At 63.9% G+C, this 23653-nt stretch overlaps 2 protein-coding genes across 2 annotated transcripts in view; one reads left to right on the plus strand and one right to left on the minus strand.

The window, feature by feature from the left end:
* TBC1D22A (TBC1 domain family member 22A) overlaps nucleotides 1-2676 on the minus strand; it is a 101216-nt gene extending 98540 nt beyond the window's left edge. Inside the window, exon 1 of the mRNA XM_037160435.2 lies at nucleotides 2444-2676. Coding sequence (XP_037016330.2) covers nucleotides 2444-2505 — 62 coding nt within the window. The 5' untranslated portion in view covers nucleotides 2506-2676. The remainder of the gene's footprint in view (nucleotides 1-2443) is intronic.
* A 13885-nt stretch (nucleotides 2677-16561) lies between these two features.
* CERK (ceramide kinase) overlaps nucleotides 16562-23653 on the plus strand; it is a 29558-nt gene continuing 22466 nt past the window's right edge. The window contains exons 1-2 of the mRNA XM_037160506.2: nucleotides 16562-16598; nucleotides 18577-19068. Of these exons, the coding sequence (XP_037016401.2) occupies nucleotides 16562-16598; nucleotides 18577-19068 (529 nt within the window). The remainder of the gene's footprint in view (nucleotides 16599-18576; nucleotides 19069-23653) is intronic.

The raw sequence follows: 23653 nt of genomic DNA on the forward strand, positions 1-23653 counted from the left end.
TGGGGGCAGGTGGCCACAGCCTGGGCCTTCCTGGAACCCGGCCCCGCTTTCTGTCCTGCGCTCCACAGCGACCACGGGGCAGCGCCCCGAGACTCCGCCTCCGCCCGCAGCACAGAGATGCTCTCGGAAACACCATGGACGCCGCGCAGCATGGACCGGGAGGCGGAAGCCTCTTCACCAAGACGGCTCCCGGCAGAGACCGATGAGGACGGTGCAGTTCCCTCCTGCTGTCGGAAAGGGTCGCCGCCAACTGAGTGGCTTAAAGTAACACAAACGTATCCTCATGTACTTCTGGGGCCCGAGAGGCTCAGAATCAAGGGTTGGCAGGGCCCCCCACTCGGAAGGCTCCAGGAGGGGAGCCTGCCTCGCCTCTCGCAGCATTCATGGGTTCCCAGAAAAGGCATCACCCCAGTCTCCGCCCCGGTCTTCAAAGGCCATTGTCTTAGGCCTCTATGTCTGTGTCCAAACTCCTCTTATCAGGACACCGGTCGCCCAGGCTGGCGTGACTCAGGACTGAGCATCAGCCTGCGAATCAAAGGGTCGCTGGTTCAATTCCCAGTCAGGGCACATTCCTGGGTTGTGGGCCGGGTCCCCAGCAGGGGGCGCGTGAGAGGCAACCACACACTGATGTTTCTCTCCCTCTCTCTCTCTTTTTTTTTTTTTTTTACAGAAGTATTTTATTTTATTTATCTTTAGAGGGGAAGGGAAGGAGAGAGGGAGAGAAATATCAATGTATGGTTGCCTTTCATGCGCCCCCTGCTGGGAACTGGCCTGCAGGGAACCAGTCTGCAACCCAGACATGTGCCCTGACTGGGAATCGAACCGCGATTGTCTGGTTCGCAGGCCTGCGCTCAATCCACTGAGCTACACCAGCCAGGGCTCTCTCCCTCTCTTCCTCCCTCCCTTCCCCTCAATCTAAAAGTAAATAATAAGATCTTAAAAAGAAAAAAAGGGACACCAGTCGTTGGAGCAGGACCCGCCCTAACCCGATGTGACCCCACCCTAACCTGACCATCTGCAAAAACCCCTTTTCCAAACATGGGCACACGCACAGTCCGTGAATCTGCGGTGCCTAGGACTGAACTCGAGCCAAAGAGAAATGACCAGGAAACCCACACAGTCGCTGTCCCAAAGGTCCATCCACCATCACGGCCACACACAGGACCTCGGCCGCCAGGGGCCATCCGAGCCTCCCCACCGGCCACTAGGATGCGGCTTCTTTAGACCAAGGTGGAACCGAACCTCCAGACTCAAAACCAGCATACAAGCCCCAGTGCCCCGCGGCGCTGCACCCCAAGTCCAGGCTCCAGCACACTGGTCAGCACTGGCCGCTGCCGCCATTAGGACCTCCTGTTCTCTGCCTGAACGTCCACATCTTCTTGCACCTCAGCACGAGCTTTGCAGTTCTTCAGTCGAGTACAGTCCTACAGTGTGGAAGAAGGTGGCCCCAACCCCAAAGCCACTGCGTGTGAGCGGTCACTCCCTCCCTCCCACGCAGCCCGCCTCACACGGAGAACTCCCGCTCCTGCCTGGACGGTGACAAGTCCACATTTCCGCGCTGGAGCAGCGGGGCGTTCAGAGGGGCACTTGGTGTGCGTGGCCCTCCTGGGTGACCCTGCCTCAGGTACTGTACTGTGATGCCACCGTTCTCAACGTTCAGCTTCTCAGACTTAAGTTTCTAAAGAGAACAGACCGCCTAGAAACCCGGGAGTCTGCTCGGAGACCCTCTGTTTTCACCAGCAGCCGGCTCCACCGAGTCTCCACCAGGCCCCGTCCCCACCGGCCCCGGGGGGGGGGGGGGGGGGCCCTGGCCGGCCAGGAGGCTTCGGTGACGTGACGATCGGATGAAGACTTCGGAGCTGCACAGCGTTCAGCTGCACCCAGGGCGCCGCGGGCACTTGTTTCTTATTTTGTTTTATTCTATTTTTATTTGCTTCCTGCTGCCGACCAAGACAGCAGTTGGATTGGAGGCCGGAAGGGAAAACACGGAAATTCAGGGGGGCCTCCCGCGGCCTTCCTTCCTCCAAGCAAAGCGGCAGCAGACGCGGGGACCCGGCCAGTCAAGTGGGTCAAAGCCACCACGCCCCGGGCAGAAGCCCATCCCGACTCCGCCAGACTCCGCGGCTCCATAGGATCGGTTCCTTCCAGCACCGCTCCCCGCCCCCAACCCCGGAGCCCAGGGAAGTGCGGGAGAGCCCGCCAGTCTCGGGAAGGACTCGCCGTAGCTGCGCCCCCTCCTTCCAGCCTCGCTCCGACTGAGGGGCAGCTGTCACGCCCCAGACCCCACGCTCCGACCCCAGTTCCCTCCCACTCCCGAGCAGCATCCTCGGAGCCCAAGCCAACCCGCCCCAGGCCCCGACTCGACCCGCGAAGCCCGGCCCGCCGACGCCCCCACCTGACCCCTGACCCCTGACCCCAACCCGGAGCGCCCCAACACACCTACCTGCCCGGGACCTTGCTGTTGCTACGCTTCCAGAACTGCTTCCTGGCTCCGTCGCTGGCCATGGCCCCTCCGCATCCCTCAGACCCAAGGCCCTTAGACCCTGAGTGCTGCCGGGCCGCCCCCGTGGCTCTGTCCCGTAACCCGGGGGACCCCCTCCACAGTCCCGGGACTCTCGAGCTTGGAGCCGAGAGGCTCTTCCGCCTCCCTCCGGAAGTTGTGCCTCCGCACGCCCGGAAGTCCCGCCTCCGTCCCAGCAGTGGTTAACGCCGGAGCAAACGCCCAACGGTATGAAAGGGCGCCACCCGGTGGCACGGCAGAGGAAGTGCAGCGGCGGGCCGGAGGGCAGGGCGACGCTGTGGGCGGTGGTGGCGGATCTGTCCATCGCCTGTTTGAGGGAAGGGAGAGTGGGGGCAGGCTCGGCCTCAGCTGAGCAGCAGGGGCACCTGAGACGAGGGGACTCCCCGCCTGAGCAGTGCCGTGCATGTATGTGCAGTGCGTGCCTACAGAGGATGTAGAAGGTTTGGTACCAAAAAAAATGCACGTATGGGTTTTTATATTGATGACGTGTTGAAATACTGCGTTTGGTACATTTGGTTCAATAAAGTGTCTTGCTGAAATTATTTGCACATGTTTTTGCCTTTTTTTTTTGAACGGGGCCACCGAAAAATGGTTAAGTATATAGTTTGCATTAAATTTCTTCAGCCCTGTCGTAGAGACTGAGGCGTCAGGGACCGGCCGTCCAACTGGATCCGAGACAGACCTTTCAGGAGCTCCGAGGCACTTCTCCGACAGGTCCGTTTTCAAAGAAGTACTTGATTACATTCTCTAATTGAAGCTTCCCCATGCCTCGGCCCACCCCACTTGGTGATGGTGCACAACACTGACTGAGGGCTGGCCTCATGCCCTGTACTGCCCTGGGCACTTTATATGGTTGGTTGCTCGCCAACATCCCCCCATGAACGCTTCCCTGGACCACACACACGACCCCGAGCCTTCACCCTGTTTGCAACGGCGAGCCTTGCACAGCTCCTTGTGCCCACCCTGGGTAAAGGTGCAGGAACTTCACTTCTTCAGCGCGAGTTTTCCTCCTTGCTGTCCTGCGGAGTCAAACCGGCCTTCTCCCACCCTGTGCTCACCGGCCACCTCCCCCCGGCACGTCCCCTGCCTTCCTCAGGAAGGAAGCCCATTGCATGGACAAGGGGGTTCTGGTGAGCAGCAAACAGCCCCGGGAACGAAGCCTTGGGGCTGGTGGCCACAGACACAGTTTCAATCAAACTACATGTAACATCTGAGCCTCAGATGTGTTTCAGACCAAGACCCCTGAAAGGGGACGGCCCTGCCACCACGCCCTCACAAAACCAGACAGGGGGCACCAACACCAGGGCCTGACACAGGGGTCAGCTGCTTTGCCCCATGGCCCCCACCGGTCAGTGGAGCCCAGGCCCCACCCCCAGTAGTCACTGGGACTAATGATTTTCCCGTGTCCATCTGGCCCCCAGGAGCCTTCACAGCTGGGGTTCAGAGCACTAGCCCGCCTGTGTCCCGGTTGGCACCACCCACTTAAATGCACCTTTACTTTCTTGGCAGCAAACTGAGCTTCGATGCGAGTGGGTGAGCCAGCTCTTTAGTTCAGGATCAAGCACCTGCCTCGTTTCCTGCCTGCACTTGGACTGCATCTGTCTGCACACACATCTATCTGTCTGCACACACGTCTATCTGGTGAGAATCTGCTGAGGGGACCGTGGCGTCTTTGGCCTCCACACCCGGCACAGTGGGCTGAGTGTGTCATGGAAGACCACCACAGGGGCTCTCTGGGGTCGCCTTTCATCACAGCCTCAGACCTTCTCCAGGAACCTCCTCCCAGGATTGATCTCAGGGGATCCTTTGCGACTTCCTGCCGACCCCACCGTAGATCCTCGGGGATCCTTTGCTGCTTGGCGTTATGAACTTTCCTGGGATCCTGTCCTTACATGACCTCAGGAATCTCCAGAGACCTCTGATCAAGCCTTGGCGGACCCTGGGGGACCCCTACCTAACAGCCTTGGGGAGTCTCCTGGGATGGATCCCAGTGGCGCTCAGGAAGGCCCCAGAGACCTGATCCTAGACCCGAGGCCGTCCCAGAAATCCTCCGGGATGGAATCGGCTGCTAACAGCCTCAGGCACCCCCATGGGCAGCAGGGGGACCTGGGGGGGGGGGTCCTGCCAGCTCTGTGCTGCTGATTGTAAGAACCAATGAGTGAGGTTGAGCGGGACAGAGATGACGGAAGTAGGAAGAGTTCACAAAGGAAAGCGGACCATAGTTAAGACGGGCTGGAGGGAATTGTAGCGTCTCAGAGCCAGGTTGCTCCCTGTGACTTACCATCTGCTTTCTCCCATCTAGCGACTCAGGGGAGACTGAGCTGCCATCACCCCAGCTTGGGATTCCTCTAGTGACACAGCTGACCCTAAACCCTAAGTAAGAGTCAGTCCATGTGTTTCTGGCCAGTGCCGCAGGCTGGGAGCCACAGGCAAAAGCCTTACCAAGCGGGTAGGATTCAAACTAGAATGTCCGTCTCCCAGCAACAGGCCTGCTGTTCCGCCCTAACGCTCTCTCCACCCTCGGTTTCTGTGTCGAGGGCGGAAAAGGCTCCGGGAGGCGAACCACAGACTCGGGGCTCGGGCTGTGTACTGTGCCCGCCCCTCAGTGAAGCCTCACTCAGGTCCGAGGAACACGGTGTTTTGTGGCTTCTCTGCGTCTAGATGGGCCCCTTTCGGGCTTACGACGTCTCGGCGTGGGCAGCAGGACCTTGGTGAGTCAGCCGCCACGCCTCGGGTTCCGAAGCTCCCCCCTGATCCTCCGATTCCTGCAGGCACGTGGCCGGGGACCCTAGTGAAGAGGTGACTGAGGGGGGGGGGGCGTTTGTCTCCGAATGCTGCCGTGGCAAATCACCCTGAACTAAGTGGCTGAAACAACCTGAATCATTTTCTTACCGTTCTGGAGGCCAGAAGTCCAGAATCAGCGTCCCGGTGGTGGCACAGGTGTGTCCCCTCCAGCAGCTCCTGGAGGAGCCTGACCCTGCCCTCCAGCTTCAGAGCTCCAGGCGCCAGCGCTGCCCCATCCATCCCGCGGGGCCCCACCCAGGGTAGGAGCGCCCGCGCCAGGGCCCTTCCTGCAGGCACACCTGCAGGCTTCTTTTTGGCCAACGAGGTAACATCCCCGGGGGGTGGGGCGTGGAGCTCTCTAGGGCTGTGATTCCACAGGCCACGGTAATTCGTGACATAGATCGAAGTCTCCCAGTTCCCCCCATGAGAGACAGGGGTCCCGCCCTCAGTGCAGCATCCCCTCCCAGCCCTGAATCCTGCACGAGCCGGGGCGTCAGGAGTTTCAGGAACGGAAAATGCAGCTCAGGACGGCTTACACTTGTTCAACGGAAACCTTCGAGGTCGAAGGCTTTTCTGGGAGAAAAGTCGGAGGAAGGACGGCCCTGGGGCGCTCGGCCCGAGCCTCCAGCCTCAGGGGCTTCGGGCCGCCTTTCCTCCCAGTCCCAACACGCTGCCAGCTGCCGCCAGGGCTACAGCTTCCCTGCTCCCAGCCAGGGTGGTGAGCATTTTGCTTCCCAAAGCTCCACACCGCAGAAGCCACAAGATACAGGCTTGGGGAGGTTGGGGGCCATGTCCCCTGCTGTGTGTATGGGGGCAGGTCAGCAGGAGAAAAGACAGAAAACGGCAAGGATGGGTTTCGAGACCCTAGACCCAGCGCTCAGTCCAGCGGTCCCCTACACTGCACAGAGGCCCACCAGTCCTGGGAAGTCTCACTCCTGCCAGGAGGACACAAGGCCAGTCCCGGACGTCCTCAGAGGGGATCAGCCAGGGGACCAGCCAGGGGACCAATCCACTGGTGTGGCTCAGTGGATTGAGCGCCAGCCTGTGACCCGAAAGGTCGCCAGTTTGATTCCCAGTCAGGGCACATGCCTGGGTTGCAGGCCAGGTCCCCAGCAGGGGGCGCACGAGAGGCAACCGCACATGGATGCTTCTCTCCCTCTCTTCCCCCTCCCTTCCCCTCTGTCTAAAAATAAATAAATAAAGTCTTTGAAAACACACGAGCATGGACTTGCTGGGATGTGCGTGTCCAGTTTCCTCACTGATGGACATGCACAGGCACGTCGGAAGGCCCTGGCGAAACGCTCTTTGTTGCAGCTCAGTGTCTTGCTGCCAAGAATAACAGTGCCTGTCCCTGCTCAGCGGCACGGTGTGTGCCCTCGCTCCTGTCCCTCAGCCCATGTCCACCTCCGGGACTCAGGACTCCGGGACCCAGGAGGCTCTGCTGGGAGGTGCATTCCCTCCCTGCAGTGCTCACGAGCCACCTCTAGATGGCGCCCGGTGAAGCGGAAATTGGGGCCGCCCCAGGCCGGGGATCGGGGGACCAGACCCGAGGAAGAGATTGGGGGGCTGCGGCGGTGCAGGGCCGGTAGGAATGCCTCTGTGCCTGAAGTGAGGTGCCGGGGCAGACGCCCTCAACGTTTCTGCACCCACAGGATCCAGGGCTACTAGGTCCAGCGGCCCGCTCTGCACCCCCGGACAGGGCAGCCAGGGAGCCAGGCCTGGACACCCCCCCACTCCCCCCTCCCCCCGCCCCGCCTGAACCGCTGAGCGGTATGTGGAGGGCGCTGGCCAGCAGGGGAGGAAGCCCAGGCCGACTGAGGTGGGCAGAAAGGGGTCCCCCATGCCAACGCCATGCCCTCCAGCAGGCAGGGCTCAGGGAGGGAATCCGCACGTCCCTACAGGGGGCTGTGTCTGCCCCTGCTCCTCACACTTATCCCCAGCACCCTGGCCAAGGGGGCTCCCAGTGGACAGCAACCTCCCATCCACCTCACCAGCCCGTGCTGGGCTCCTTGGTCAAGAGCAGCAGGCTGGGCTCTCAAGTCCAGTGGGCTGGGGAGAAGTGACCGGGAGAAAATGGAGCTGTGGAGAGTCAGGGCCACCTGTCCCCCCCCCCAGAGGCCTGGACCCCTTCCACGCCTCCTGAACCTTTGCCCGGTTCCACTGCCAGACGATAACTGAGGGGTGGTTGCCAGCAGAGGGAGGACTCTCGCTCCCGGCTGGACCGGGCAGTTTGTCCAGCCCAGTGTCCAGTCCAGCAGCGTCCCCACGGGGAAGGCCTGGCGCAGGCGGTGTCTCCAGAAGACATGGAAGCGAGTAACAGCCTGAGCAAGTCCCAACCCTGCGTGGGCCTCGCCTTCCCCATCTGTGAAACGGGGCCTCATCCGGCCCTGGGCACCTCACCCGGGTCTTCAGATCAAGGGAAGAAGGTGGGCGATAGGGAGAGGGAGAAAGGAGGGGTGGGGGAGGGAGGGAGGAGGGGAGGAGCAGAGGGGCACAAGGGGGGAGACTGAGAGCCCGCTCTCTGCCTAAACACAGGGAAGCTGTTGACAGACGCCCTCAGCCTGGGGCTCATTCCTGGAGCTGTCAGAACTGGGCTTGGCCCCGCGTCCCTGCCCCTGCCTGCGTTCCTGCCTCAGACGATCTTGGGCCCCGGCCGAGGCCAGGAGCCGCGCGCACCTGCTGCCCTGCCCCCTGCCCCCTGCCTCCCTGCCCTGCCTACTTCCTCCTTTCCTCGGTCACTCCTGTCAGCCGCTGACCCCAGACGCTCCTTCACGGCCGCCCGCTTGGGCCACGCCTGGCATCCAGCCAGCGCTGGCCTGCTCTCCACGCAGCCTGGGTCTCGGCTCGGGAGCCTGGAGGCCGTGAGTCATCACACTGCACGCAGACCTCGGGCGGGCGGTGTGTCCAGAACGGAAGGGCTCAGAGAAATGAGAAAGGAACCGGGAGCTGTTCCCCGTCCGGGGTGACGTCTAAGCCTGCAGGGGCCAGAGCCCAAGGCCCAGCACCCCCACCCTCCCATGCTGGGTGCCCAGCACCCACAGCCTGGGGTGCCCACAGCTCCCCTGTCCTGCCGTCCCCCGAGCCACAGGCGTCACGTCACCCTCTGTAAGCTGGGCCCACGCTGGGTGCAGCCTGACGGTTGGTTAGGTGGCCCCAACTCTGTGTGCCCCGCGCCCCGCCCCACACCCATCCCCACCCGGGGTGCCCACAGGCTCTGCTAGAACTCCACCAGAAAACAGGGGTCCCGTGGAGGGGCAAGGCCTCCACAGGACGCCGGCGTGGCACCAACGGCCTGGCCCGGCACCTCGGTTAGTCCGGGGACCAGGGCGACGCTGCACTAGACCCCACTAACTTCTCCCTGCCCCCTGAACCCCGACCGGCCTGGGCCTGCCTGGATGGGCTTTCAGCACACAGTGGGCCCTCCGCGTCCCCAAGAATCACTCTACACAACGCTGAGGCCCCTCCCACCCTCCACGCACATCCCACACTGCACAGCACAGCCCGCCGCTCCTCTCCACCCGCCGCCCGGCCTGCCACTCGCCAGGAACTCTGGGCCAGGCTGTCCTCGGGCCCAGCACGCCCGGCTCAGGGCCACGTGCCCCCGGGTGGCAGGACGCCTGGAAGAGGAGCGGGACCCTCTGGCACTCCCGGTTCTCGCCAACTCAAGGTCCGGCCTGTTTCCTCCCTGGAAAAGGAAGAGGGGTCAGGAAGGGGGGTTGTTTTGTTCACAGAGTTTACGCAGGACGCAGCGCAGGCTGTGTGCACCTGAAGACGTGGCCCCTCCTGCCGCTGCTCCCCAAGAAACCACCACCTGCACGGAGAACACAAGCATGTGTCCAGCCGGGAACGTGTCCGGGTCTTCGTGTGCCAGGGCTGGTGGGAACCGAGGGTCCTCTCCCCGCACCCGACTCCCTGCACTCGGCCCCAGCCCTCGACACCCCCACTAGTGTGTCCTGCTTCCCCCCTTGTGACAAGAAGCAGCCCCCCAGAGGGACAAAGGACTGAGGGCGGAGGGAGGGGCACAGCTGGAGAGGGCAGCCCCTTGGAAGGAGGAAGGGCGGCCTCTCTCACGCTCTTCTCTAACCCCCGGCGCTTGGGTGTCTCGGCGGCCACAGGGACGGGTGTCAGAGGGGCAGTCCCGAGAAAGACTGCCCCACCTCCTGACCCCACAGCAGCTGTCCAGCAGAAGCCCAGCCCTGACCACGGGGACCCCACTGCCCTCTGAACGCGGGGGCCTTCCAGTAGAAAGCACAAGAGAGCCCCGAGGCCAGGGCGGAAGCCCAGGGAGCCCCTGGCCTCCTGCACCCCCGGCTTTGCTTTCACAGGAAGTGGGCCCAGGGCTCAGCAAGGGGCCAGGAGTGCCCGGCGGTCACCCGGCCAGCAGAGCAGCCAAGGCCAGAAGGGGTCCCTGGGCGCCCAGCTGGGGTTCTCCTTGGCCTGGGGACAAGCAAGAGGACGGCAGGCCAGGGCGTCCTCAGGGCACCCCCCGCCCCGCCCCCCGTGGAGTCCTGCTGCTGTGGAATTTTCCACAGCTCTCCTTAGTGGGACGCTGGCAGGTTTGCTGCGCCCTGGCTTGAGGCGACGCCTACTCTATTTCTGCTCCAGGCCCAAACAAGGTCACCCACCTGGTGTCACCCGAGGTGAACCCAGCTGGAGAGCCTGGTGGCTGGGAGCCCAGCTGCCAGAGGTACGCCAGAGGCAGGTTGCGAAATCCGGGCCGGGGCAGCCCAGGGTGCTGGCCACTCACGTCGGGAAGATGTGCCAGAGTGGGGGACTCCCCGTGGCCACCCGCCGGGGAGAGAGGCTCCCAGCAGGCACAGGAGCTGCTCCTCCAGCCTCAGAACTCGCCGCCTGACCCGTGCAGACAGGCTGGGACCTCGGGCGTGCGGGACGGCTGCCCGGCGGGACCAAGGCCATCTAGGCGACAGTATGCAGAAGCCACCCCCCTGAGCCAGCACCTGCCGGATCCCCGCCCCAGGCTGGGACCTGGCCCTGGCCTGCTGCTGTGCACAGACTCCTTTGGAGGCCTCCGGATGCGCCCCGGCTCTGCGTCCCGGGCGTCCTCCACCCTGCGGTGTCAGGCGGTGGGTTTGGGGCCCACACGCACAGAGGACAGCCTGGAGACCGAGGGGTCACGTGACTTGTCCACCGCCATACTTCTCCGTGGAGCGACCCCCCTCCCTGACCAGGGGAATCCGGGTGATGTCTGGACACGTGTCTCAAGGTGACAGCAGGGGCTGCGCAGGCTCCAGCAGGAGAAGCTAGAGGTGCTGCTGACGACCTTCGGGCCGTAGGACGGTCCCCACCGCAAAGAGTGACCTGGCCCCAGATGTCCCCAGGACCCAGGGGAGAAACCCTGGTGGCAGGGCTCAGCCCCCCGGGCAGAATCTAAACAGAAGCCTGGGCGTTGGCCACCAGGCTCTGCCACGTGCACCGCGGCGTCAGTGCCCAGGAACCAGACGGGCCTGTGGCTCCAACGGGCAGGGGGAGTCTCAGGTGGGGCTGGTGTGCAGGGGGCACCCGTGCGCCACCCCGCCCTGCCCTGCCCTGCCAGAGGTGACCACTTGCTAACCGTCTGGCAGGAACTCTGCTGACTGCGCAGGGGTCGCCTGCTATCTGGGGTGGCCGCAGCAGGGACAGCCTGAGGTTGTCCCCAGGAGCAAGGACACCCCCCCACACACAAATGTGGGCCTCTGGCTTCTGTTAGAAGCCCCAACATCCTGACAGTGGAGCGGGAATAATTGGGAGGACTGGACAGCTGTCGCCTCCCCGCTGGGCCTTGGACCACAGAGCAAGACCCCAGACACAGAGGCCCCTGGCCAGGGAGGCGGGGTGTCAGCTTTCTCCCCTTCTGTTTTCAGAGGGGACTTTGAGGCCTGTGCTCACATCCGCCCCGGACTCCGTGTGACTGTTACCAGACTGAGGCCCGTGTGCCCAAGACTTTGAAAGGCCAGAGCTCCGAACATTGGGGTTCGGAGGGAGGGAAGGTTTTTTTGATCGGGAAGGCACCAACCGACCGAGAAGATGGGAGACCTCAAATCCGTCTTTGGGTGCTGGGGTGCTGGGAAGGGGAAGGGCCCAGGCAGCTGGGCGCCGGCGGGGGCTGCAGGAAGATGGTGCTCATTGGTCTGTTGACCCTCCCAGGAGAGGCACTTTCGGGCAAGGGGCTGTTTCTGTGAAACTCCAGCCTCAAGTGGAAGTCCTCTAAGGTCAGCACGTCTGCAGCAAAGCCGAGCGGGAGCTCTGAGCCCGAGGCCACGGGAGCGGAGCCGGCTGGGAGGAGATGGGGTCGGAGAGGCCCAGTGGTTCATGCTGTTGCGTAACCTCGATGAACCCACGCACCGTTACCACGAGACAGAGAGAGAGAGAGAGAGTGTGTGTGTGCATGTGTGTGTGTGATGTAGACCCCGGGGACCCCACCTGGAGCCCCGCCCCACCACACTCACAGTCCAGCGCGATCAGTGCACCTGAGATGCACAAGCACAATGACACCCACTGCAGCGCCGGGTGGTGGTGACAAGCAACACTTTTTTAACAGGGCGGGAGGTGTAGGGAGTAAAGGGGGAGCAGGTGGGAAGGTTGCTGTCTCTGCAGCAGAGACCGCACTGAAGGGACATGGGCCCACTCGGGGCGTGGGACAGGTGTATGCAGCAGAGGAGTTGGAAAGTTCAAAGGCTGGAGCTGAGGTCCTGCCTGGCCACCCCTGGAGGCCGGAGGCCCAAGGGGAAGAAGGCCGGAGGCCCAAGGGGAAGAAGGCTGGGGAGGAGAGGTGGGGCTTGCACAAACCAGTTTTTCTTTTTACAAGGGTCCCTCTGGCTGCCCAGGGACGCAGGAAGATGGACGCGCTCCGGGACGTGGGTGGGACGCCTTTTCCTGCTGGTGTCTGATTATCCTTCCAACGGGTCCAGGCGCGATGGGGTCCCAGCTCCCAGCCACCGCGGCTTCCTGGTAGCAGGCGTGGCGGTGAGGTGCCGGAGGTGAGGAGCCCCAGATCCGGGCTGTCCGAGAAAGTCCCCAGTCACCTTCACCGGCACTGGCAGCCCGGTGTGGGTGGGAAAGACCACACGCTGCCCCTGACCGGCTCAGGGTGGCCTGCGAGGCAGCCTTACACCCACAGAGACAGGAAGGGACCTCACAGGACATGTGACACACAACCTTCCTGAACAAAAGCAGGCCCCGGCGGGTCAGCGCGTCCTGGGCCGGCACCTTCCCTGGCAGAGCTCAGTCTTCATCGTAACTGGTCCCGTCTGGGTCTCCCTGCATCTGAGACGCCACGGACTGGGGGTCACAGGATGCCTTTCTTCTTCCCAGACCCGTGGGGGGCCGTCCCCCCCAGAGAGGGGGCCGCAAACCCCAACGTCACTGTGATAGAGTTGACTGTTCACGGCTACCGAGCCTTGTCCAGAAATGGGCAGGAAGACCGAGTCTCTGTCCAATCCCGGAGACCCCCCAATCTGTCCCCAGTGGGGTTCACGTGACTGCAGTGTGTGAAATAAGGTGCAGAGCTGCCGTTCTGCGGAGCATTTCCTCAGTCCGTGGAGACTTTGCTTCCTGGCAACTGCCATCAGTTTGGCTCAAATAAACTCATAAAAATTCCTAGAGATTTGGACGTTTCTTTTGTTGACACCAAAGAGCAAGTGACGCCCGCACGCGGAAATGCCTTCCTTTCAATGCCCCTCCCAGACGCCAGCGAAGGCCTGGAATGTCAGGGCATCTGACAAGGGGCCCTGGCGTTGCTTTTTGTTTGCTTGTGTGAGGATTTGTTGGACGTCTCTGGGGAAAAGGGACCCGACTGGGTGCTCCCCTGCTGATGCGGGGGTCGGCGGTTCTGGCTCAGATAAACCAGGGCCCAGCTCAACCCCGCCTTATTGGCAGGCGGGGCCTTTGGGCCTCAAGCCTTTCTTCCCTAAAATGGGGACATTCCGCGTTGTCCCCGAGGAAGGCTGTGAGCCAGGTCCCTGCTGACACAGAGCAGGGTGGCGGTTGAAGGAGGGTCCAGTTTCCCAGCTGCACATTCTGTAACACCTTCTCCCGGGAGAGCAGTAATTACTGCCTTGGGCACCCACCCCGTGCCCCAGTGCTCCCCACTTCTTCCCCACGGAAACACACGCCCGCCCCCAGCAGGCCTTCCCACGACTCTGCTAGGTGCTCCCAGAGCAGGGGCCCAGGGTCTGCCTGACGGTCTTGCCCACCGTGAACTCCACGCGGGAGCCCTCGGCCACCCTGCCCTCGGACTCGGTCCCTGCCTGGGATGGACCTGGCACCCGGGAGGGCTCGGGGAGCGAGAGTCCCAGGACCCACCGCATTCCCACACTTCCTCGGAGGCCGCTGCCCCTCTCCGGCCTCAGTTTCCCCATCTGTGACGGGGCAAAGCCAGCTGCTCCAGGCTGGCTCCGATTTCCCTGCCAGCACTGTCTCAGGGCACAGCTCTGCGCCCAAAGTTCAAGTCCCATCACTTCCCCCTCCCTGGTCTTGGTGCTTCGGTCCCCCCCCTTTTCCTGTTTGTCCTTCCTTCCCAGTCTCCCGCCTCCCCGCCGGCCCTCCCACGCTGAGTCCTCTGGCCTCCACCGCCGGCCAACGGCCTTCTCAGCACGGCCTGTCTCCTTCCCCAGAAGCCGGTGACAGCGACCCTCCCAGACCAGCCTGCGGTTTAAGCTGTTGCCACTGGTTTTTCTTCTTCCTTTTTCTGGGTGTCATTTTGGACTCAGTACAATCCCCCTCGTTCACGCCATGAGACTTCTGAACGGGGCACAGACTCTCTGCCCCTCCTCCCTACACCCCTTCGCTCCGGAGGGTGTCGTCTGCATTCAGTGGGTTTGTTCGGAGCAGGTCCCCGCTTTCTCAGGTGTGCCCGGCCCCAGATGCAGCCCCGCCCCCCCGCTCCTGTCCCAACACGCCCGCCTCCCACCCCTGGTCAACAGGAGCTCCTGGCGCCCCTGCCCACCCTCGCCCCGCGTGGCCACATCAGGTCACCTGGCTCGTGGGCCTTTGCTATCTCCTCTCCATTTTTTTATAGACCTCAAATATAAAAAGACAAACAAACACATTGTGTGAGTGATCCAGCCTCTGCTTATCGGCCTAGAAATCACAGTTGGCGGCTCTTTGGACGGTGACGGCTTACGCTGTGACCCCGTGGGCCTTGGGCACGAGGCCAGGTCTTCCTGCCCAGACACACCACTCCCCCCAACAAGGATGGACGAGGCCTCCGCGCCAGCTCTGGGCTGCGTCACAGATGTCCCCGGGAAGGGGGCCTCCCTGGGCACCCCTCCCCGAGCCCCTGAGCCCGGACACAGTGGCAGCTCCCAGCCCCTTCAGGGGTCAAGGCCGCCCTGCGTTGTCCCAGAGCCGGCACTGAGCTGCACCCGCAGGGAGGCCGCTGTGAGGAGGGGCCTCGGGCAGCGTCCCCGCAGCCCGTCTGCCTCTGTCAAGGCCTGCAGCTCGGCCCCCCCAGCCCACCAGCCAGCTCCCTCCAGCCGAGTGGAGGAGGGGGATATCCCTGCCTCCCGAGCTGCCCCAGAGTCCCCTCCCCCCCAGGCAGGAGCTGAGGCAGACCCCCACGGGCAGAGCCCCGTGGACAGCCACCGTCCTGCTCCGCACTGGGTGAGGACACCCAGAACGCTGCCCAGGTCACCCCTCGACACTGGATCCCCCCCGACCGGGACTCCTCACCGCCCCGGGGCTGCTTCCTCAGTTGCAGAGAGGTGGCCTGGAGCGGGGTCCCCAACCCCCGGGCCGTGGGCCGGTACCGGTCAGGGCCTGTGAGGAACCGGGCTGCACCACCCCATCAGGGAGCTGGAACATGATGCGCTAGAGTCATCCCGAAACGACCCCCGACCCCCGGTCTGTGGAAAACCGCCTTCCACAGAACCGGTCCCTGGTGCCAAAAAGGCTGGTCCTGAGGCCCAAATGAGCCGGTACTGAGCACAGTGGTCGGCAGCATGTCGGGACCCAAGAGAGGGGGTCACTGGGACAGGCCTGGGACCCACAGGGTCCAGCCCCAAGGCAAGAACAGCCTTGGGGGCCCTTCCCTGGGTGCAGTGCCGCCCACGGCACCAGAGGTGCCAGTAGCCCCGGTCCCTGGCCACCCGTGGAATTGTTTTTGGGTAGCCCCACTCATGGCCCCCACCAGAGGGCCCCCCTCCACCCTGCCTGGGCTGGGGCTCGCCCAGGCAAGCAGGTCTGGCCTCTGAGCCTGGGAGTTGAGTCTGGGCGGGGCAGGAGCAGGTCAGGCAGGACAGCCCCCGGTGCCCCGGAGGCGTGTGGCCAACCATGTGGGGAGCAGGCCGGGGCGGGTAGGTAGGCAGGTGTCACCACGAACGAGGCCAGGGCCTCCTGAGACAGAGGGAAAGTAGGTCAGAGGCCTTGGAGAGGGTGCTGCTGGCGCCCGGGTCCATACCGGTGGCCAGGGCTCTCTGACCCAGTGGGCGGTACACCTGGGGGTGTTCGGTGGCAATGCCACGTGCCTAGGCAGGACCTCAGGGTTCAGGTGGCCCGAGCGTGGGGTGCCCTGGGTCGGCAGTGGGCGGGTCAGAGCTGGCCAGAGACCCGGGCCGCAGCCCAGGCCTGCAGACCGGACAGGCACGGGTGGCAGGGCCTGACTGATTGGAGCTCCTGGCTCCAGGCTGAGCCCTGGGGAGGACTGGGGCCAGTGACAGGTGGGGACTTGTGAGGCTGGCATGGCAGCCCTGCCCGAAGCAGGGCTTTCTTGGCAGACCTGAGGGGAGGGCGCTCAGCCAGGGCCCGGCGTGGGAAAGGCGTGTCTGCCAGGGCCGAGGTAAGCAAAAGGCCCGGAAGCCATCCGGGTGCTGGGGCCTTTGAAGGCTGGAGTTGACTGTCCTCTGCACACAGCTGGGCCCGGCAGCTGCCTGGTCCCTCCCGTGTCCCCAGGGCTGCGCTCAGAGTCCTGGGCCCGAGGCCTCCCAACCGCCCCCCATCCGGCTCACCTGCAGGGAGCCTGTCTTCTGAAACCCGGCCTCCACTGTCACCTTCTCCCCAGGTGGAAGCGTGGGGTCTTGCATCGCCCAGGCCCCTCCCCGCTGAGCCCAGAACCAGAGCACCCCCCCGGGGGGGCCAGGCCCGTTTTCTTCACTAGGGCTGTGAAATTCCACAAACTGGGCGGCTTAACTATCAGAAATTGTTTCCTCCTGGATCTGGTTCACAGAAGAGGCTGGAAGGGCAGGGGCAAGGTGCCGGCAGGCCCGGCTCCCCCGAAGCCTCTGTCCTGGGCTTGCGGAGCGAGGACCTCGCTCTCCCGTCATGCCATCGACCCTCGTGCGCGAGGGCTCCGATGTCTGTGGGTTCAAATTTCCTCTTAAAGGGACCCCGGCCAGACCGGATCAGGGCCCACCCACCGCACCTCACTCCACCTTAGTCACCTCTTTGAGAGTCCCGTCTCTAAACACAGCCCCATGCTGAGGTCCTGGGGCTGAGGGCTTCAACACAGAATTTTAGGGGGTCACGACTCAACCCCTAACTGCCACCACTGAGAGCCCTGGGCCTGGCTTCTGAGGCTGGAGTCTGTTGAGTGAAGCAGTGTAGGGTCCTGCCTTGGGGCTCCCGGGTGTTTTAGAGTTGAGTTGCTGTCCCCTCCACAGAGCTTCCTAGGGCAGGGGGTGGTCAGAGTCCTCTGCGGCCCCCCCACTCAGATGACAGGCTTTTCGTGAGCCGACGTGTTTCACCGAAGGACCTCTCAGTGAACAGCCCGGCAGGGGCAGAGGACCCTAGCCCAGAGGGGTCCCGGAGAGGCGGGGCAGGGAGACAGCCATCGTGCCTGAGCCCACGCCAGCCAGCCCTTTGCTGCCCACCTTCCTGCTCGCTCGCACGCAGCCTGGTGTCCAGAGAAGTTTCACATCCACGTTCCCACAGTGTCAGGGCAGCGGCGTGGGAGGGAGGGCCTGCCCGGCAGGGACAGCAGGCAGGCCTTGCTCCGCCGGGTGGGGCTGGGTCTCCCAGCCCAGCTTCAGCCCTGCCTGCGCCCTGCTCCCTGGGTGGGCACCCAGGGAGGGTGACTCACAGGGCCCTGGCAGCTCGGGCCTGCCCATGGGCCACCCCCCCGTGCCAGGCTTGCCCTCCGGCCGTCTGCAGGGAAGGCTCCCGAGGGAGCCAAGGAAACACTAAGGTGGGCAAGGAGAGCGGCAGGAGGCCAGGGGCTGGGACCCTGAAGCCAGACCTTCGCTTCTTCTAAACCCTGGGCCTTTGAGCACGTTGCTCATCTTCTAGGAGTGCCCTCCCTTCTCTGATAAGGCTGGGGCAGGCGCGCTCTGCTGACTGCACTCCAGGACCGTCTCTGGCCCGTGGGCTACAGGGGACAACGGGCACATCCCAGGGAGCACCCCGAGGGCAGGCTGGAGCCCCACCAGGGTGCCACGCAGCAACCCGCTTGGCTGGGTGGTCAGGGATGACCCCCTGCAGACAGGGGAGGGTTTAATCTGGGCTCAGAACAGCAGCTTCCTCTCCTCAGGCCTGCTCAGGAGAGGGGCTCAGCTGTCTGCCCCCCCACCCCACCCGCCACTTTCTCCCAGGGCTCTAGGAGTAAGCCACCCTCCTCCAGGTGGCCTTCACTGCCAGGCAGCCTGCAGGGCCCTTGGCTCCGGGGTTTCCCGGGGCAGCTCACACTCCAGCATCCCCAGCTTGCAGCCTGGGGGGTGGGGGGGGAGGGCAGGGGCTGGGGGACCCCCAGCTGCTGTCTGTGGCCTCCAGCCCCAGAGGATGCATAGAGCACTCGGGTGGGCAGTACTCCCCTGGCAGGCCCTGGACCAGGACGTGTCTCCTCAGGTGGAATCTATCCTCGGCCTGGGGGTGTGGACACGTGGGGACCCCTGGACCCAGCCGGCCTGGTTTGAAAGCCAGCTCCGTCCCTTGCTGCGGAATCCCCAGGCCCTGAAACGGTCCCCACAAGCAGTGAGGACGCCGCACCCCCCCCCCCGCGCCTCCTCAGGCAGTGCAGTTGCCAGGATGGGTCTCCAGCAGAGGAGAAGGCGGCATGTCCACGCTGCGTGTGCGAGGGCCCACAACTCCCGCGGGTGCTTGAGGATGGCAGGGCCGGCCCAGCTCGAGAAGGGACCCGACACCTCACGTCACGTGCCACCCCTGGTCGCCGCATCGACACTGGCGTGGGTGCCCACTGGCGGAGCCCCGCCCCGCCCCAGGCCCCTGGCCGCCGGCCGCCTCCGCAAGACTCCACGCGCAGCGTTTCCGCGCCGCCGGAGGCCCCGCCCACCACTGCGACCCGCCGCGGGGGCGCTGCTGAGACCCTAGATAAGGCTGCAAAGGGGAACCGCCTCCTCCTGAGCCGGAGCCTCGCGGCTGCGCGGGGGCAGCGCCTGGTCCTCCCAGCGCGGATCTGCCTGGACCCGACCTGTCCTCGGGTCCCCGCGAGACCCCTCGTATCGCCGCACCCGGTCCCCCAAGGTCCCCTCCGCCCCCACCCGCCCCGCGGCCGCCGTGCGTACGAGGTGACGCAGCGCCGCCTGCCACGCGCCCCGCCCGCCTCGAGCCGCCGCCGCTGCGGCCGCAGCCGCCTCGACCCGGCCGGGCTCCAGGGGCCGCTAACGGTCCCGCGCCCCTCGGCGTCCGCGCCCCTCGGCGTCCGCGTCCCAGCCTGGCGGAGCCGGCGCCCAGGGCTGGCGCGATGGGGGCCGCCGAGCCGCTGCTCTCGGTGCTGTGGGTGAAGCGACAGCGCTGCGCCGTGAGCCTGGACCCGGCGCGGGCGCTGCTGCGCTGGTGGCCCAGCCCCGGGCCCGGAGCCGGCATCCCCGGCGAGGGTGAGTGTTCGCCGCCGGCCCGCGGCTCGGCCCGAGTCCCCGGGGCGCGCCGGATGGGGAGGGAGGGGGCCCGGGAAGCGGTGCGGGTCTGGGAGGCCTCTGGCAGGGCTCGGAGAGTGTGTTCACTGAGGGGACAGAGTGACAATAACATTCGCGGGACGGGTGACAAAGAGCGAGCTTGGCTTATCCACTGGGAGGGCAGTGGGGTGTGATCCAGGAGGGCGAGGCGAAAGGTCGGCATGTGGCAGAGGTGTCCCTGGTGCCGCATCCCCAGGACCAGCCCATAGGTATCTGAAGGGCACTGTCCCGAGAGGCTGATGGGAGGATCCCGAGGGGGTGCTGTCGGCTCCAGTTTCTTAGTTTAACACCGAGGCAGAGGTTTCGCTTTGGGGGATCCGGAGCCCAGAGTCTGTCTGGGAAGGTCCAGGGCTCCTTCTGGGGAAAAGTGGAGGGCCCTGACCTTCTGTCCTGGATGTGCCGGGCTGGTTTGGAGAAGTGTCATTTAGATTAAAAAAGGAAAGGCTGCCACAGCCCCGGGCACGCTGTACGGTGGCTGAGTGCACACACCAAGGGCAGGCTGTGCAGAGCCGCAGAGCCGTGGCAGAGGAGTGGGCAGAGGCATGTCCCAGAAACATCATGTGACCCTGGGGAGCGGGGATTCCAGAGGCCAGGCCTGGACAGTGAGGGGGCTGCGGCCAGGCAGGGGAAAGCCAGGCTGGTGAGTGTGGGCGTGTTGTGTTTCATTCATTTGTCCTCTCCAAGTTGTTACTGAAGCCTGTCTGGCAGGGCTCGAGCTGTGCAGCCCAGTGCCGGTGACAAAGTCCCAGCCCAGTGGCGCATTTCCCACCAAAGGGACACACGCAGGCAGGCATGTGTGAGGAGGAGCGCCTGCAGCGGGGGGCCTCAGCAGCCCTCCCTTCCATGGCGGCGTGGACCAGAGACCTGGACAGGCCCTCGCACTGTGGGGAGAGAGGCTGCAGGCAGGAGGGACATCCAGGGCAAAGGCCCTGGGGCCGGCCAGCAGGGGGATACGGGGGCGAGGGGAAGCAGGCCTTCGCAGGGGCTGAGGTGGGGGCCTGGCCTTTCACCGTGCGCACCGTGGAAGCCCTGGGGGGCTCTGTCCAGCATCACAGTCTTAAAGGGCCTCTGTGGAGAGGGGCACAGAAGGGACAGGAACTGCGGTCAGGAGGCTGTTGGCCTGGAGTGACAGTGAGGGGCTGGTCTGCTTGGCCTGAAGAAGCAGGGTGCGGGGACCTTGGTCCGGGTTTGTGGCCAGTGAGTCACTGGGGGAGGGAGGGGGTGGCAGAGGTCACATTTTGGGATGACTTTTCAACACTTCGGTGGGTGCAGGTGCGTGGTGGGTGCTGCAGGTGCTCTCTGACACTGACATCGTGGGTCTGCAGGTGGGGCAGAGCTGGATGCTAGGTCGGGCCAAGGTCAAGGGTAACCTTGGCCCCATAACCTGTTGGTTTCTGGCCTTGAGTCACCAGAAGCTTTGTGTGCTGAGAGCTTATCTGTGGCTAAGTGTCTGAGAGTTCACTGCTGTAGGGTCTTTCTGACATCCCCTCTGGGGGAAACGTCACCCTGGGGCGTCATTGTCCAGCCTCCTGACGTGCCCCCGCCCGGCCCCTATGTCCAGTTTTCGCTCTGCGATGCTGAGGTGACGGAGCCTGGCCCCAAGCCATGGGCTTTGGAGCTTTTCTGTGGGTCTTGGGGCCTAAAGCTGACCACACACTGCCCGAGTGTCCTATGTGATGGGTCAGCCCTAGGCCAGCCATGGTGGGTCCCTGCAGGACAGCCGCCTCCACTTGCAAACGAAGAGGCTGAGCTACACAGAGTTTAAGCCACAGCAGCGGGCCTGTGAACCTGGAGGCTCCGGGGGCCCAAGTGCAGCCGCTGTGCCTGTACCCACCTCCAGGTCGGGCCACGTCAGGCCTGAGAGGCCACGCGGGATGGCCAGGAAGGAGGTCACTCACTGCTGGTTTGTTGCTTTGACATCCTCAGCTGGCTACTAGTATGGCTTCTGCCTTTCGTGGGGTGGCAGCGGCCACTCTGCAGTCTGCCTGTGTGGGTGGGCTGCTCACCCCGCAGCTGCTGCTGCCCTCTCTCCTGGACCGGCCTCTGCTCTGCTCCTTGACCCTGACGGTGCTTCTGTGCAGATGCACGGGGCTTCCTGGTGGGCACCACCCCCCTGCCCCTGCCCCGAGGCTGGGCCCAGGCTGGCCAACTCCCCCCAGGGGGCAGCCTGTGATCTTCGCCTCTGTTCCCCCAAAGCCCACACCGTGTAGAGACACAGCCATGCCAGCTCTTCGGGCTTCCCTGTAACTCTGCACCCCAAAAGGCATCAGGCCCCCGGTGGATGGTTCCCTGTGCCAGGGTAGAGGGCAGACTCTCACCTGTCCACTGGACAATGATTCGGTCGCAAAGTGCGGTGCCCAGCCCTGCTGCCACCCCCAACCCTGCCCCAGGTGTGTCCAGAGGTGCATGGTCAGACTGTGGGCTGGTGGGAGAAGGGGTGGAGGCCATACAAAAACAGCCTCTGGAAGGACCCATACCTGAAACCAGGCAGATGGCCACCATGGAGCTCCGAGGACAGGCAGGGGAAGGGTGACATTGAGAACCCCACCTCTTAAAAGGACAGAGAAGGGGGCCTGAGCTGAAAGGGCCCCCCCGGGGGGGGGGACTGAGCTGGGTGTGGCTACTTAGGATATTTCAGCGGATCCCACCCCCCACCCCCCCACCCCCACCCCCGTTTCTTCCTATCATCGCTCCTGCTCTGGGCGGGAAAACTGGAGCCGGGACTTGACTGCTTCTCAGGCCTGTGGTTTGCAAAGGGAGCTGGCTCTTAACCCAGCCCCCAGTTGCTCTGTGGGTCGCCATGGGGGTACTCGGGGTCTGGGACCTAAAGGAATCTGTAGGCACAGGGTCTGTGGCACCCAGCTCAGGCTGCTCCCACTGGCTCCAGGGTCGGAAGTGGGGCCAGCTGAAAACAGGAAGCCCCACAGGGGCCTAAGTGCCCCGTTGTGCTAGTTGAACTTGAACAGACTGAAACCATACCTGGGTTTTCCATCCCAGGATTAGACTCTGAGTGGGTTCTTCTAGAGTTGGGGCTGGGAGCAGTGTGGGAGGGGAGGCGTTTGGCGGGGGTGGGGGCATGGGCATTTCCCAGGCTCCACCTTTGAGGGAGGAGCCCCCCCTCCTTCCACAGCCCCACCTGGGACGCCTGAGCCTGGTGGTGAGCTCCGTGAGCAGGTCACGGCTGTTGTATTTACAAAGTGTGTCCCCGGCACTCCCTGCGCAGCGACGCATGGGCAAGCCCGAGAGCCCCGTGTGGGACCGCCACAGGGAGAGGCACACTGGCTCCGGGGCTTCCGAGCAGACGTCAGACCAAATGGCCACCCAGCCTGCTGGTCCTTCAGGCGCCTGCCTCAGTGGCTGTCAGATCACGTGATTCTGCAGCAGCAGGAAAACTGCCATTGTTCTGAGATTATTCCAAGGTGAGCTGGTATTTGTTATTCTAAAATAGGTCAGCAACATTTCTTAAAGGGCCAGGGAGCAAATGTTTTAGGCTTCGTGGGCCAGCTCTGCCATTTGGGCAGAAAGCAGCTGCAGACAGTATGCAAATGCAGGGCGTGGCTGCGTGCCAATAAAACTTTATTGGTAAGAGCAGGCAGCCTGCTGCACCAGCCTGCGGTCTGCCGACCCTCCTCTAGATCACTGCTCCTGAAGAAGCCATGGCGGTGTGACATGTTGTCAAAGCAGATGATGCTGACGGCCCCAAATGCCGTGACCTTCCAGACCGACAGAGCTGGTCATCCAGAAAAATGACCAGGGCAGTTTGGGGAACACACACTCATTCGGGTTCTGACCCAACTGTGCACTCGGCTCTCAGCAGAAATCCCGTCAGCACAGGGCACACGCAGCCTCCTCTGGGGAGCAGCAGGGCGCCTGCAGACCGACTGCCAGAACCCGGCCGGTTCCTTCCTCTCCAGCCAGTCTCGCCCGGCCTGCCCGCGTCCACCCGAATTTGAAGAGAACGCAGGAGCGAGGAGGGTGTGGGGCTGGTCGGTCTGTCGCGGAGGGTGCTCCAGGGCACTTGAAAGGAGGGGTCTGATCCTGTGGGGCGGAGCCTCGCAGAAACGGGGACAGATGCGGGATGGCAAAGCCAGAGCCTCACTCTCCCTTCCTGTCTGCTTGCTCGGCCAGCTGTACCATTTGGAGGGGGTGCTGGCGTCTGCAACCACGACGGCACCTCCTCTGTTTGGCCATGTGGGCCCGTCCGCCGGGGCGTCACACGCCCCCCTGCTCTGCGTGCATGCGTCGCGCGCACGTTCCAGAACCTTGTGGATCGACCTGTCGTCCACTGTGTGCTGTCCTGGGCTGTCCCGGGCTGTCTCCCCCCGAAGTGTGCTGCACCTGCTAACACAGCCGCTCCTGCTTTCTCGGCATCGTTGCGTGCACGTCCTCTTTCCTGGACCCCTGCTTCCCACTCGACGACACCATTCGCTTCAGAGTGAGTTCCCACACAGTCGAGCCATGTTTTCATGAACTTGGCCAGGTCCTGTCGTTTGAATGTGAATTTCGG

The sequence above is a fragment of the Artibeus jamaicensis genome, unplaced genomic scaffold (assembly GCF_021234435.1).
Source record: "Artibeus jamaicensis isolate MK-2021 breed Jamaican fruit bat unplaced genomic scaffold, CSHL_Jam_final contig_233, whole genome shotgun sequence".
NCBI classification, from domain to species: Eukaryota; Metazoa; Chordata; class Mammalia; order Chiroptera; family Phyllostomidae; genus Artibeus; species Artibeus jamaicensis.